At 44.2% G+C, this 14112-nt stretch overlaps 2 protein-coding genes across 2 annotated transcripts; one reads left to right on the top strand and one right to left on the bottom strand.

Moving 5' to 3' along the window:
- The first annotated feature begins 1319 nt into the window (after positions 1-1319).
- On the top strand, positions 1320-5550 carry LOC127768971 (uncharacterized). Its single transcript, XM_052294646.1, has 10 exons — positions 1320-1621; positions 2145-2250; positions 2497-2557; positions 2642-2937; positions 3018-3157; positions 3244-3318; positions 3409-3499; positions 4034-4237; positions 4766-4810; positions 5102-5550. The coding sequence occupies exons 1-10, from the start codon at positions 1397-1399 to the stop codon at positions 5185-5187; spliced, it is 1329 nt and encodes a 442-aa protein (XP_052150606.1). The 5' UTR covers positions 1320-1396; the 3' UTR covers positions 5188-5550.
- Positions 5551-11468: 5918 nt separating this feature from the next.
- LOC127767269 (protein PSK SIMULATOR 3-like) lies at positions 11469-13374 on the bottom strand. Its single transcript, XM_052292548.1, has one exon. The coding sequence runs from the start codon at positions 13354-13356 to the stop codon at positions 11929-11931; it is 1428 nt and encodes a 475-aa protein (XP_052148508.1). The 5' UTR covers positions 13357-13374; the 3' UTR covers positions 11469-11928.
- Between the last annotated feature and the right edge of the window lie 738 nt (positions 13375-14112).

The following is a 14112-nucleotide window of genomic DNA, read 5'->3' on the forward strand; positions in this document are numbered from 1 at the left end:
GTCAACCATTTTCCTCTTCTCCTTGTTTGACCGGCAGACACTGGCGTCGGCTCGACGGACATCACCATCGACACGTCCCATAGCCCCTGGCACGCGTTTTTCATCCCTCCCATGATAGAGTGCTCGTTGTCTTCGACGCCATTGCTGTGCCCCCATCATCATCTTCCCCATCCATGCGGCGGCCTTGAGGAGATCTCGGCCCTGAGGGACGCGAAGGGGTAGACACGGGAGATGAGTGTGACCGTGTGGTCATGGAGTAGGAGACAGAGGGACACGAGGAGGAGCGCGGGGGGCTACGGGATGTGGCGCGGGGAGATGAGGCAGGGGAGCAGGGAGAGTATGGCATGTAGTAGGGGCGGTGGGAGTTGGAGCTTGTGTGTGGGTGGCGCGCCCTTCACTGTGCACAATTGCGCCGCCAACATGGTGCACTCTCCATGCACGACAAGAATCCCTGCACTGCGCACGCTCGCCCACGACAACAGCAACCAGTGAATTGGGCCTGTGGAAGTGCCGCCGTCGATGAGGCGGAGGTCGATGGCACTGGTGGTTGCAAACTTGTGTGTGCAGCCAGGTGACAAGGTTGTCCCAACCGTTCACCACCACTGTTGGTTGTCTCCTCTCTATGTCAGCCGCACCAAGGTGAGGCGCCGCTGCCGCCCCTCCCCCACGTAGGGCGACATGAAGAGACATAGGAAAGTGGGGAGAGGTGATGAGTGATTGGAGTAGAGGGGAGATGAGGATTGTAAAAGGAAGAGAGGTATCCCATAACATGTGGGTCTGATCAATGGTGACTGACCCATTGAGTGGGCCCGATCAATTTGCCACGTAAGCAAAAATAACTCTCTATAATGTCGTTGGACCTACTTTACATGGTTTAAAATAGTTATAAGGGGTGGAGATTTCTAGTATTAAAAATCGAGGATGTTATACAAACTCGATGTGAAGTTGAGAGACAGGAGATGAACTTACTCCTTTCTTCTTCTTCTTCTTATTTTTTTTCTCCTCTAGAGTAGTACACTAATACAAGCATGGCCCTGTTTTTTCTCCAGCAAAAGTTGGATAAACTTTTGATACTCGTGGCACGTTTTTCAAACTGCTAAACGGTGTGTTTCGTGCAAAAACTTTCTATATGAAAGTTTTTCTAAAATATCAGATCAATCCATTTTTCGAGTTTGTAATAATTAAAACTCAATTAATTACATGTTATTACTGTCTCATTTTGCATGAAACATTTAATATATATGTTACATACGCGTTGGTGGGGCCGGGGCGGCAGTGAGTACAAAAGCAAAAGGGTAAAGCAGTACGGACTCATCCGCTGAGAGTTTCGTCATCAGTAGAGTAGCACACAAACCAAACCCAATTTTACCCTAAACCCGAGAGAGAGAGAGAGATCATGGCGGCGGCGAGTCTGGTGTCCCTGCCCCTCCTCTCGGCCATCTTCGGCGCCGCCATCGCCCTCCTCTTCCTCTCCGGATACCTCCGCCGCAAGCGCGCCGCCATCGCCCATCTCCCCCCTTCCGCCACCGCCGCCGCCCCGGACCAGCCCAAGCAAGTTCGACCATCCAACCAGAACCAGCCTAAGAAGGGACACCAGCGATCTCACCACGCCGTCGATAAGGTCATTCCTCATGCCCTTATCTCAATCAAACTCAAAACTATTAGTGTATAACATTATAATATCATACTAGTAGTAGTAGTATTTAGCTCTCTCTTTCCGATATCAGATCCGATCCCTCCGTTCGTGCTGCCCTTGTCGAGTGTCGACCGTGCCAATTTGTTACTATTCCTTACCACTACTAGTTAAGCTAGCTATTACCCGCTCCCAATCACTTGTAGCCTAGCCATATAACGTTTTATTACGCTCAATCTGCCACAATATTTCCTTTTTCTTTATTATTACTACCGCCTATATGCTAGTACTATCTTCCACCCACGATTTTAAATGTAACCTCATTGCCGCTTGCAAATTCCGTAATCTGAGTTACCAAATTTGATATGTTTATCCATTATAAATTTTAGGCATTACACGCACAAGCCTCCTTACTATTTCATTCCTCTCCGAAAATGTCATATTACCGTATTTCTTTCTTGTCGGCAAATTTCATATAACCGTCATTGATCTCAACATGATTTTCTTTTAGGACGCCGCAAAAAAGCACCACCATCTTGATGTCAACACTTTGAGGGGGCATACTGATTCAGTCACAGCACTTCATTTCTCCGATGATGCCTGCAACCTGGCCACCGGTCAGCTTTTTTCCGCTCTACTTTCTCAACACCATATTACCACGAGGCAGGACCTCTCTTGTTTCGTGTCCTGCCTTTCTTATTTTCTCATCTTATATCATGCCACATGTTTTGTTGTTTCTCATTGCTAACAAATCAAAGTTGGCACCACACATACAGTTTACCATATTTCACTTCATCAACCAAGTGTGATTGCTACTACAAATTCTAATGTCTACATCTATAACTTTCTGCTTCCTGTTGCAGTATGTGCGGATGGAGCTGTCAGAGTATTCAGGGTTGATGATGTCTCAAGCAAGAGCTTTAAGTAAGATTTTTTTTTAATTCTGCACGAATTATTCTTTCTTATTACTTCCTTATGCTGGAGTATGAGATTGTGGGGGTTTTGCAGAATTCTGAGGATCAACTTGCCCGCTGGGGCACATCCTACAGCTATTGCTTTCTCACAAGGGGCATCATCAGTTGTTGTGGCAGCGCAAGCACTTTTAGGCTCATCTCTCTACATGTATGCGGATGTTGGTGCTCCTCCAGCTGGCGGAAACAAACAGCAGGGCAAGCTTTCTCCCCCTGAGATAAAGTGGGAACACCGTAAGATTCACGGCAAGGAGTCAGTGCTGAATCTTGCGGCAGCTCGTGCAACCTATGGGACTGGTGATGGCAGCACAATATTGATTTCTTGCTCTGAAGGTATATGCCATTAAGTTGTGCACGCTACATGGATTTCCTTTTATCTCACACTAAGGTTGATATTTTGAGTTGTCATGCAGCAACTGATATCAAAATTTGGCATGGGAAAAGTGGAAAGGAGTTGGGAACAGTCGACACCAATCAATTGAAAAATAATATGGCTGATATATCCCCAAATGGCCGTTTCATAGCTGCTGCAGCTTTTACAGCTGATGTCAAGGTTAGTTTTGCTGTTATTTTGAGGAACTATAGCATATCCTTGCCAGGATATCCGGGCAATATAACTTTTCCCATTTATTTGAGTAGGTGTGGGAGATTGTTTATTCAAAGGATAGCTCTGTGAAGGAGGTCAATAAAGTTATGCAACTTAAGGGTCACAAAGTAAGACCCCCCCCTTGTCTTGTTGGACGTGTTACAAATTTATTTGCATGTTCTGAATCATATGAGAAGCTGACGGTCTCCTTTTTTCAGAGCGCTGTTACTTGCCTGTGTTTCGCTCTGAATTCTGAGCAGATTATTACAGCTTCCAAAGATGGTACAATTCGAGTATGGAACATTAATGGTATGTTCTATTATTTTAATCAAAATGTTATGTTCTATGCCGCTTACCACCATATCCTTGATGGCTTGAAGCAATAAGTTGGGATTGGGTTCATAAATTATAACAGTAAAAACTTGTTTACTTGAATTCTGAAAGTGATCACGGCAACAACTCCTATATTTTTGATTTTTTTTTTCATTTCCACTTATTGAATGCTCAAAGTGCATCTATAGTTGTCTTTGTGCCTGACTTCACAAAAGTTGAGAGGACCTATCATTTTTTTTAAGTATCAAACCTGGTTACGCAATCCTCTGTAATCAAGTATTCAAGTTGCTTCCCAGCCATTCTCATGCCGTTCCTTTCTGTTAGATGCTGTGCTGATTGATCACTACCAAATGTTTATACAGAATGCACTTATGAATTTATACAAATGTCCTGATGAAAATAAATTTGTTCTTGGTATTGCCATTATAGAAGTCTATGCACACCTTGTACTGTTCTCTTTTTCTCAGATACTCTCCTTCCTCACAAGTTGATATTCTGTCAATTTTGTAGTAAGGTACCATCTTGATGAAGACCCTAAAACCTTGAGAGTTTTGCCAATTCCTCTCCATGATTCAAAAGGTTCTGTTTGCCAGTATGATCACATGAGTGTATCTCCTGATGAGAAAGTTCTGGCCACAACAAGTGGATCAACGCTGCAATGGTTATGTGTGGAAACTGGTGCAGTTCTTGATACAGCTGAGAAAGCACATGAAGGTATGTGCCATCTTCTTTCTTGATTTGCCAGATTGGACACTGTTTTTACTACTAAATGGACCTAATAAATTGTTAGGGAGACGGCAGTAATTAAGATCTGAATCACAGAAGATTTGACACTGTTTATTTTTCTTGTGAACCTTTTTGTGTTTGAGTCACAACCTATCCTTTTCAACAATAGTCCCGAGTTGTTAAGAACTGACTACCATGGGCCAATACATCATACTCTGTACTCTGTGGTCAATGTTCATGTGTTATTTTCCTTTTCAATGATCCTGCAGACTACTTGTAGATCATGGCCATGAAGTCCATGGATTATACCAATACTTACTTGCATAACAGATGGTCTCAACTTTGTGCTGTCTTCAGAAATTTGATCATAATTTAGTATTTAGAATCCAACTACTTTTCACTCGATAAAGTTATGCAGTGCTGATACATTAGGCTATAATTTACACCTTTTCCTGTTATGATCTTTGCTAGATATATGCTGCAATCTTACAGTGATATGTTTCTTTATGTAATCAGGTGATATAACTGGCATTGCCTGGGCTCCACGAACAATTCCAAATGGTAAGAAGTATGCAAACCGCGCGAACGAAATGTACATGTGAAATTCTTTGAAATCCAAAACGTTTTTCTTTGAAGCCTGTCCTTTTTAGCCATATGCAAATGTAATTCATATTTTAGAGCTGGTGCACTTCATGTCTCATGTCAACGCATCACTTGTCGCCATTTACAAATATGTGTGTTGCTTTTTGCTGGAAGATTTCCAGGCTGAGGATACTAGGATAAAGCTATTGTTGGTCCGAGGGAGAAGTGTTTACAGATTCTAAATTGATCACTGATAATATTTTCTTTTAGGTGGAACTCCTGCTTTTGTTTTAGCGACTGCTGGAGTGGACAAAAAGGTGAAGCTGTGGTTAGCTCCTAAGGCTATTTCAACCTGAGTGAGTGTGGTTGGATCCTGGTCACCCTCTACAGCGCAGATTCGGCGTGGGCACTGAAGGAAGAGAAAAAAACGATGAAAGATAATGCAGATATGTTGCTTGATATGCACCGAAGCTTAAGTATGGAACCCATTTTGCTTGAGTTGAGTCCTGACTGACGGGAGTCGTCAAACATAACATGCAGAGAGAGTTTGTGAAGGGGAGACACTGCACTTTTCTCTAAATACATATCTGTCAACATTTTGGAAATAGGTTGCCTGCTGCTCACAATTTTCCCTTTTCTTGTTAGAACAAAAGAAACTAGAGTGGAACTTGGAAGTAACTTATCGAGTTCTCTTGCATTCAGTATGCATATGTTAGTTACTCCACTTTGTTGATGCATGTTTATGTTCTGCATGTGGCATGCGACAAACATCGATAGACTACACGATAAACAACAAACCAAAGATAACATAAAGCTAGTAGATGATAAACAAACAAAGTATTGGAGGATCGAAGAACGTTTGAGAATGTCGAATAAAGCTATACCGGCCATTGTTGAACCATACGTACGTTTTGCACCATGTCTTCTTAGTTTATACTATCAGGAAGAAATTAAAGAACTGCCAAAAGAGCACTAGGCGCATATATAGGCTCGCTCATAGTCATAGAGGGCATCATATACAATATTCCTCTTTATGTGTTTGGCGTTTCTGTGGAATTAATTATCCCAAATTATAGAGCGCTGATCCCCGATAGCTGTTGTTGTTTTACCTTAATGACATTAATACCCTTTTACAGACAGTTATATGGTACTGTACTACTAACAAAGTTCATTGAACACTTGGTCTTAATATACATGAGGTGAGTAAAATAATCCCTCTATCCCAAAATGTTATAACCTATGAAATATTAGTACTACTACTATGGCTGTGTTTAGTTCCACGCGAAAATTAGAAGTTTAAAGAAATTGGAGCGATGTGACGGAAAAATTTGAAGTTTATATGTGTAGGAAAGTTCAATGTGATAGAAAACTTGAAAGTTTGAAGAAAAAATTGGAATCTAAACAGAGCCTATGATAGAACCATTTCAAAATTCGTAGTACATGTTACAGCCAAGGCACTACCCTAGCACAGTGGAGTATGTACTCCCTCGCTCCGTCCCATAAAAAACATAATCCTAGACTTCACGCTCTGTGATAGCTATGTGAACTGGACAGTTTTCGGAAAAGCAATCTGATCTATCCTAACTTCACGCTCAGTTTACCACCTGGATGGGAACATTTGGAACCCACATTCTTGTTGAGTTTAGTCAATGAGTCATCAGCCACCTATAATCATATTATATACCCTGCCAAGAATAATGTTGCTCGCCATAGGCACAGCCATGGATAGATGTCCTGGAGCTATTTATGCATTCATGCATCTTGTCATGTACGTACTAATTAATCTGTAGCCAGGCACACGATCGAGAATCTTTTCTCTCTTTTAGGGATGGACATGGCCTAGCTCTAATTAATTAGTTAGAGAATTAACAATTCGACCGGGCACTATTAATTCTAGACTAATTTGTTCTTCTTCTTAGCAAAAAAAGAGGTCCATATCTATGCTATCTATATGAGAAAGCAAAATCTGCTAGGTTCCTTTTGGAATTTGGAGGTCCCTCTGCCCTCTCCACTGCACTCGAGCTCATCTGCCACTATATAGCAGCAGCAACCTAATATATGTATATATAGTTGAGTGTTTTCAAGTCAAAGGTGTCTCTGACCAATCATGAATGACTTGATTTTGGCCTGTAATCTATTGCTACTTAATTGTGCGTCCCTCTCTTTTCTTTTGTTTTCGCTGGAACAGCAACTTGATATACCACTTTACAGAAAGCTAGCTTAGTGCTGACATAAGGAGAAAGTAGAAACAACTAATTAGCTAGTATGTAGCTACCCACAGATTCATCTTCATCTCCAATTAATCGTCGGCACATATATATATGTGTCTAGTTGTGCAGTACTATTCTGAATAAGAAGTTGCCTCAAGTTTAAAGCAACAACTGCTGGCTATATAAGCAATCCCAGATTACAAAATATAAATCTCTGTTGGCCTGGCCTTTAATTTGTTCCAATTAACATATATATGTGGACAATGATTTGCTTCATTCACTATATATATAAAAATCATGCACACCTACCCTATTTTAATAGTATATATAGCACCATACAAATATACCATATGCATGTGTTTGTTTGTTGTGCTTTGTGTATGCAGAACGAAGATGGTAGGTACATGGATTGAGTATCTAGCTATATATATAATTTCTATTTTTGAGAGGATTAATTGGGGTCCCTATGCTTTGGAAGAAGTATACCACATGATATTATATTGGTGGCTCCTACGTACTATGCATAATTGCAAGGTTGAGAGGTAACATTAACCAGCTGGCGACTGTGGTTGTTGATTAGCTTACCTCCCTTATCTCCCCTGTTAATTTGGCACTACTGATTAAAGTATTTAGCTGGTTTCTCTTTAGTTACTTTAAAGTTTGTAGTTTGAAAAGAAAAAGGCACCTTTTGTTTCTTATGTATCCCTGCCTGATTAGATAACTTGGGGTTTTCAGTAAGATAAGATGGCGCTTTCCTCTCCATCACATATACATCCATGTTACAGGATGTTTTTTTTTACTCTTTATCAACATCCACGTAAATATGAACATATAGTTCATGCCATGCATGAACCTATTTAAAAGCTAAAGCATATTATTATGTGAAATAGAGTAAGCAGGGGCGGAGCCACCGCGTGGCTTGTAGTTGTCTGGGCTGTACCGTCAAATACACCATTGAAATTTCTTTTAAATGATTAAAGTTAGAAATATTATAGCAAATAATATGTATATCTGAGTATGTCCGGGCTCGAAAATTTTCTAGCTCCATCACTGAGAGGAAGTAGCATATAATTAATCAAGCCAATCGTCCGTTCCTATTGAGCTCGCTCTTCAAGCTAAGTCACCTACTAAACTGTACGTGTTACTTCTGTTCAAAAAAAAATTATTTACCGTTAAAAAAAACTGTACGTATTACTGTATCTGTAACTGCTTCAGAGATACTACAGCATAAAAACATATATTCTGTGGATGTTTTAGGGTATTTATTGTCATTTTTAACCCTATTAAATTTTGGTATCGTAACAAACTAAACATACCCTTACAATTACCAATATCAAAATTCGGTAAACGCCACAATATATGTGCCAGATTTTAACATTACCAAACTTTGGTAATATTAAAAAAGACAACAAATTAAGTGAACCAACCATAATTAAACTTCTCGGACCTCCGGATCGACTCCAGCTTGTGAAAGAACATTTTCAATGGAGGACGAGACCTACTACCCTATATAATTGGCACCAATTAGTATGGACAAACTAGCTAGCTGTTGAAAGAACACTAGTCCGATCCGGCCGGTTGTACTGAAAATAAAATGAAAGAAAATTAAGTTAAGTTTGGATTTTTGGTTGTATGGATATATAGGGAGGGAGGGAGTCTGCCTGCCTGCAGTTTAATTAATCACACCACACCGGCCAGTACGTGGTGTTTTGGCTGTTTTCATCCACCGACCTGAAGCTAGCTAGGTTGCAACTGCAACTAACTAAAACTGAGTTGTGATCTATGATCCAGCGCAGGAGCAACATGAAGCTAGGTTAGGTTGCAACCGCAACTAACTAAAACTGATTTCTGATCTATGATCCAGGGCAGGAGCAGCATATGCATGCATAAGAATAAGCATAATTAAGCATGTGATGTATGTATGGATGGAATCCTCATGCATCATATATATATCGACTCAACCAACTTCCCCATGTGTTATCCCGGCCGGGCAGCCTATTAGCTACTTGCATTGTCAAGTGCAGACTGTAAACAATTACTACTAGATGATTCATTAAACAAATTAAAAAGTTGGCAATTAATTAGCAAGTTGCTCGATCGATCGTATGATGGGATGGAAACTAGATAGAAAGGGCGATATGGATTGCTGGGCGGTAGAGTGCATGAGCAAAGATCTATACTACATATATAGGAGCAAAAATTCTAAACATGGATTTATAGTCCCGGCGATTGCCTCCCATGGAGCGGACACATCACACTTATTCACATACGTATGCATCATTCCTGTTTCTACTTTACTTCCTATGCATCATATCGTCGCTAATTTACTGCTATCTATGCAGCATTATATATACTACTACTACTATTACTATATAGTTGTGTGTGTGTGTGGATGCATCATTACCGTATATATGCGCATTTGCATTCACACACACTCCAGCTCGATCGTTAGCGCGCTAGCTTTGCTTGTTCTCAACTGGTATAGGAATTGCCATCGCTGCTAGCTTAATTAGCTTCAGGGGTCAACCCAACATCAGCATATGCATGCATGCTAGGTTGCAGTTAGTATTGCACAGTTGAGAGAAGAGAAAGGCACCATATATATCATGGACGATACATGCACACAACTTGACTAACAACAGGCCATAGTATTTGTCAGCCTTAAATTGTTCCTGAAGACTCGTTGATGTCAACTTGCATGTAATCTTAACTAATTAAAAGATTCGTATTTTTCCAATCGTCACCTCGTCCGTGCGCTGTTTTTTCGTCCGTGCCCCCCCTCAATCGTCCGCCCCAAAATCCCATCCGGAATTCCATCATACAAATTGAATTGGATAGGAAAAACTGAAACATATACACACAACCAAAATCCCATCCGAAATTCCATCATACAAATTGAATAGGAGAGGGAAAACTGAAACATATACACACAAATTTTATCCAAATCCTAGAGAAAACACTACTACAAGAACACAAATAAAAAAACCAAATCGGAAGGGGAGGGTGCCGCTGCCGCTGCCGAACCGCAGCCGCCTCCCGCTGGATCCGGCGGAGGGGAGGGCGCCGCCGCCGCAGGGACGCCGGGCTGCCACCGCCTCCCCTCCCCTCCCCTCCCACTGGATCCGAATGCCGGGCCACCACCATCTCACCGCCGCCTCCCCTCCCACTGGATCCGGCGGAGGGGAGGGCGCCGCCCCACCACCACCGTCTCCCCTCCCGTCCCTCCAGGAAACTGGGCCGCCGCCGCCTCCCATCCCACTGGATCCGGCGGAGGGGAGGGCACCGCTACCACCACACAGGAGACGGAGAGGAAGAGGGTGTTGCTGGCCATGGGGAAGGAGTCATGGGAGGGGGAGGGGACGGAGGAAGAGGGTGCTGGGAAGGAGCCATGGGAGGGGGAGGGGGACGGCGTGCGTAGAGGGTGAGGGGAGGGGGAAGGAGTCGCCGGATGAGGAGATAGAGGCGGGCAGAGAAGAGAAAAAAGAGGCGTGCGGAAGTAACGAGGCGCGCCGCTCTCTCGCTCTCCGCTCGTGTCCCCGTCATGCTCGTATGGGAAATTTTTTTTTTAAAAAAAGGCAGAGAAAGCAATTAATACATGATTAATTAATTATTAATTATTATAAATTTGAAAAATGGGTTCCTTTGAATTTTTTAAAAAACTTTTATATATTATTTTTCAAAAAAAATACACCGTTTAGTAGTTTGGAAATGTGTTAACGAAAAACAAAAAAGTTGAAGTTTAGAGTTGGAGTTTAGAAGGGGGCCTTAAATGTAACAATCAGATTTCATCCATCGTGGTGCGTCATCACCATTTCAGCCTGAGAGGATCGGGAGTTAGGAGAGGAAAAATAGGGTTAGGGTTTTGGTACCGGCCGTTTTAATGGATTCTGAACCGATCCGAACCGTCCATCAAAACGAGTGGCTCGGATCAATCCCGCATCGAGCTGGCCTCCATCTCTGCGCTATAGCACTACTGGGCCGCACGCAGCACATGAAGCACTAATAGCGTGCGATTGAGTTGTTGGGCCACATTTGGTATGGTTAGTCTTTTTTAAAGTAACAAGTCCACTTTGTCTCTCTCAAATATATCTCCAATGTAATTTTCATAGAAAAACTAAAAATAAAAATTACCTGACAAAATACAATTACCCAACAAGAGGAAGTTAGTCTTTTTTTAATTGCGATAAAACCTTAGTTGATGTTGAAATATATTGTTTTCAACATGTTGTTTATTGGCAAATTTATATCAAGAATGCCTTACTCTAAAAGGACTCATATCACAAATTAAATCCTAAAAATATTTATTGTGATTTTAATTGAAATTACTCCGTAGCAACGCACTATTGAATAATAATTTATTATGAGCTATATTTCCCTATATCATTCGAGACTTTTTCTAGCGAGCAAAAGTACCAAAGCAGTGTAAAAAAAATTCGGTTAAAAACAAATATTTTTAGTTTTAATACACCGTAGCGAAGCACGGGCATTTTGCTAGTGAATATATAAGTGTGTGTACTTGCTTTTTGCTCGAGAGATGTGTATATTCCATAGTGGTATAACTAGAGAGGGGGTTAATTAATGTAATCACTCACCGCTGGTGGTTTGCTATCTGTACATGAATATAATGAAGCAAGATTCCATCCTGCTCCAATTATCAGAAAACTCCATTCTCATCAATCAACTTAACTAGTACTGGAGATCACCCAGATGCCAGCCCATGCATCTCCTACTCCATTAGCCACTTGGGAACTTGGGAATTGGGATCCATCCCAAAAAAACAAAAGAAGAGAAGATGAGAGCATGGATCAGACGATCGGTGTGGATGGATGGATGCATACTGTTCCATTGGCAATCGTACATCGTCGTCTTGAAGCAGCATGCATGTTGTCATGGTGCATCGTCGTGGTGGCACGTACGGGTACGGCAGGTGGTGATCTCCTTGTGGAAGCGGCAGAGGTAGTTGAGGCCCACCAGCAGCTCCGCCACCGCCGCCTCCACCTTCCCGCGCTCCGCCATTTGCAGCGTCTGCACCACCAGCGTCTGAGTCTCCATCTCCCTCGTCGTCTTCCTCTGCTGCTCCAAGCTTCGCTCCGCCTGCCACCGCACCGTCGCGTGCGCCATCGGGGCCAGCCACTCCAGGATCCCTCCCACCGCCGCCCGCCACTGCCCCGCCAGCCCCGGCTCCGCCGCCGCCACCGTCCCACGCAGCCTCGCTCGAAGCTGCGCGCGCACGCTCGCCGTCAGCATGCCGTACAGCTCGTCCCGCTCCTCCGCCCCCACCAGCCGCGGCGACCGCGCCATCCTCTCGATCGAGATTATCACCCAGGCGTAGCGCGGCGCCAACGCGGCCGCGCCCAGCGTCCCCGGCGGCGGCACCAGCGCCGCCGCGCTGCGCTCCAACAGCCCGCTCTGCCTCTGCCTCTCCAAGTACAGCGCCTCCCCCATGCCCATATCCATGGACATGGACTTGCGCGACACCGGCGGTTGCACTTGCACGTCGACGGAGGACGGGTGGACGGCGGAGGAGAGGGTGAGGCTCCGGTGCAGCGGTGTCGTCGTCGGGCGGTGATCGTGGGCGGCGCCGAAGACGAGCTTGATGCGCGCGAGGATGGTGAACGCGGCCCGCGCGAGCGAGGAGACGACGGCGTCGAAGGTGGAGGACCAGAGGGAGGTTTGCTTGAGGTGCTTCACCTCCTGCTTCTTGGCGAAAATGAGCTGCTGCTGCTCCGCCGCCAGCGAGATGTTGGTGGCGGAGAGGCGACGACTGCTGCTGGTCTGGAGGAGCTTCCGGAGTCCGTGCTCGGCGTCGGCCAGGTCCTCCATGGCAGTCCGGAGGGCGGAGGTGGCGGCGACTTGCTTGTCCATCTTGTGCGCCCTGGAGTCCATGTCCTTCCATGTGGACACCCACCGGTGAGGGTCGCGGCCAGTGTCGGCGAAGTCCGCGAAGGCGTCGGCGAAGTCGCGGAGGAAGGGATCCGCGCAGCGGGTGGCGAGCGCGGCGACGGAGTGGGCGGCGACACGTAGGGCGTCGGTGAGCTCAGCGCAGGCGAGGGCGAGGAGGGCGGCGTCGTGGTGGGAGACGAGCTTGCGGACGCCGTCAAGGTTGATGAGGTGGTGGCGGAGGCGGGCGAGGGCGGCGTCGGCGAGGGATCGCCAGAGGTGGACAAGTTTGGACATGAGGGTGGCCACCTCCAAGGCCAGGATACCGACCGTCTTCGACCTCCAAGACGACGACGACGACGAAGAGGGGCTGGGTTTGGAAGAGATGATGGCGGAGCGGACCTTGGTGAGCCATGACTCGATGGCCATGGGCATGCTACTCCTACTCGATCAATGCAATGCAAAGGGAATAATAGAGTAGAGCATATATATATTGAAGCCAGTGGACGACGCGGCACCGCACCGGCGACATAAATATATGCTACTTCATCACTCTGAATCTGAATAGCGAGCTAGCTACATGATGCACATTGACAGAGCAAATTAAGTTGATTGATTAGTGAAGAAAGAAAGAAAGAAAGAGGAGAAAAGGAAAGTTGATCGATCAGTTGTCAGTGAAATTTGGTGTGGTGCGGGGTAAGGGCAACAATCCATCCATCCATGCGATGCGATGCGACAATTCAAGGTGGGATGGTGCCCTGCCTCTATAACCATCCATCATCATCTCCTTCCTTTTCCATTGGTTGACCTACAACCCTACAACACAACACATACACACCCCTCAAACACAACACTCATACATACTGGAGTACTACTGTTTATGCACGATGTACAGTTTGTACTCCTTCATTTTCTTACTTACGGACGGACGCATTGACTTAAAAGCCGTACGTAGCGTACCACATTAGATAGTATATAATACCCCATAAAGGAAACTCTTTTAATTACCTAGATCCATATGTTCACTCCGTCATGTTAATTAAATGGTTGTAATTTTTTAAACTATGTAATTATATCGATGCACAAACATGCACGTTTAAGGATATAAGTAGTTAAAAAACAACAAATTAAACTTTAATTAGCATACGTATACGTACAATTAAATTTGTTACTTTTGTTATCAATTGTAGA

The sequence above is a fragment of the Oryza glaberrima genome, chromosome 3, assembly GCF_000147395.1.
Source record: "Oryza glaberrima chromosome 3, OglaRS2, whole genome shotgun sequence".
Taxonomy (NCBI): domain Eukaryota; kingdom Viridiplantae; phylum Streptophyta; class Magnoliopsida; order Poales; family Poaceae; genus Oryza; species Oryza glaberrima.

Bases quoted from the DNA above. Each gene is read 5' to 3' on its own strand.
- LOC127767269 (XM_052292548.1), bottom strand. From the start codon at position 13,356: ATGCCCATGGCCATCGAGTCATGGCTCACCAAGGTCCGCTCCGCCATC.
- LOC127768971 (XM_052294646.1), top strand. From the start codon at position 1,397: ATGGCGGCGGCGAGTCTGGTGTCCCTGCCCCTCCTCTCGGCCATCTTC. The intron at 3,319-3,408 runs GTAAGACCCCCC...TCCTTTTTTCAG, and splicing joins TGCAACTTAAGGGTCACAAA to AGCGCTGTTACTTGCCTGTG. The intron at 4,811-5,101 runs GTAAGAAGTATG...ATTTTCTTTTAG, and splicing joins TCCACGAACAATTCCAAATG to GTGGAACTCCTGCTTTTGTT.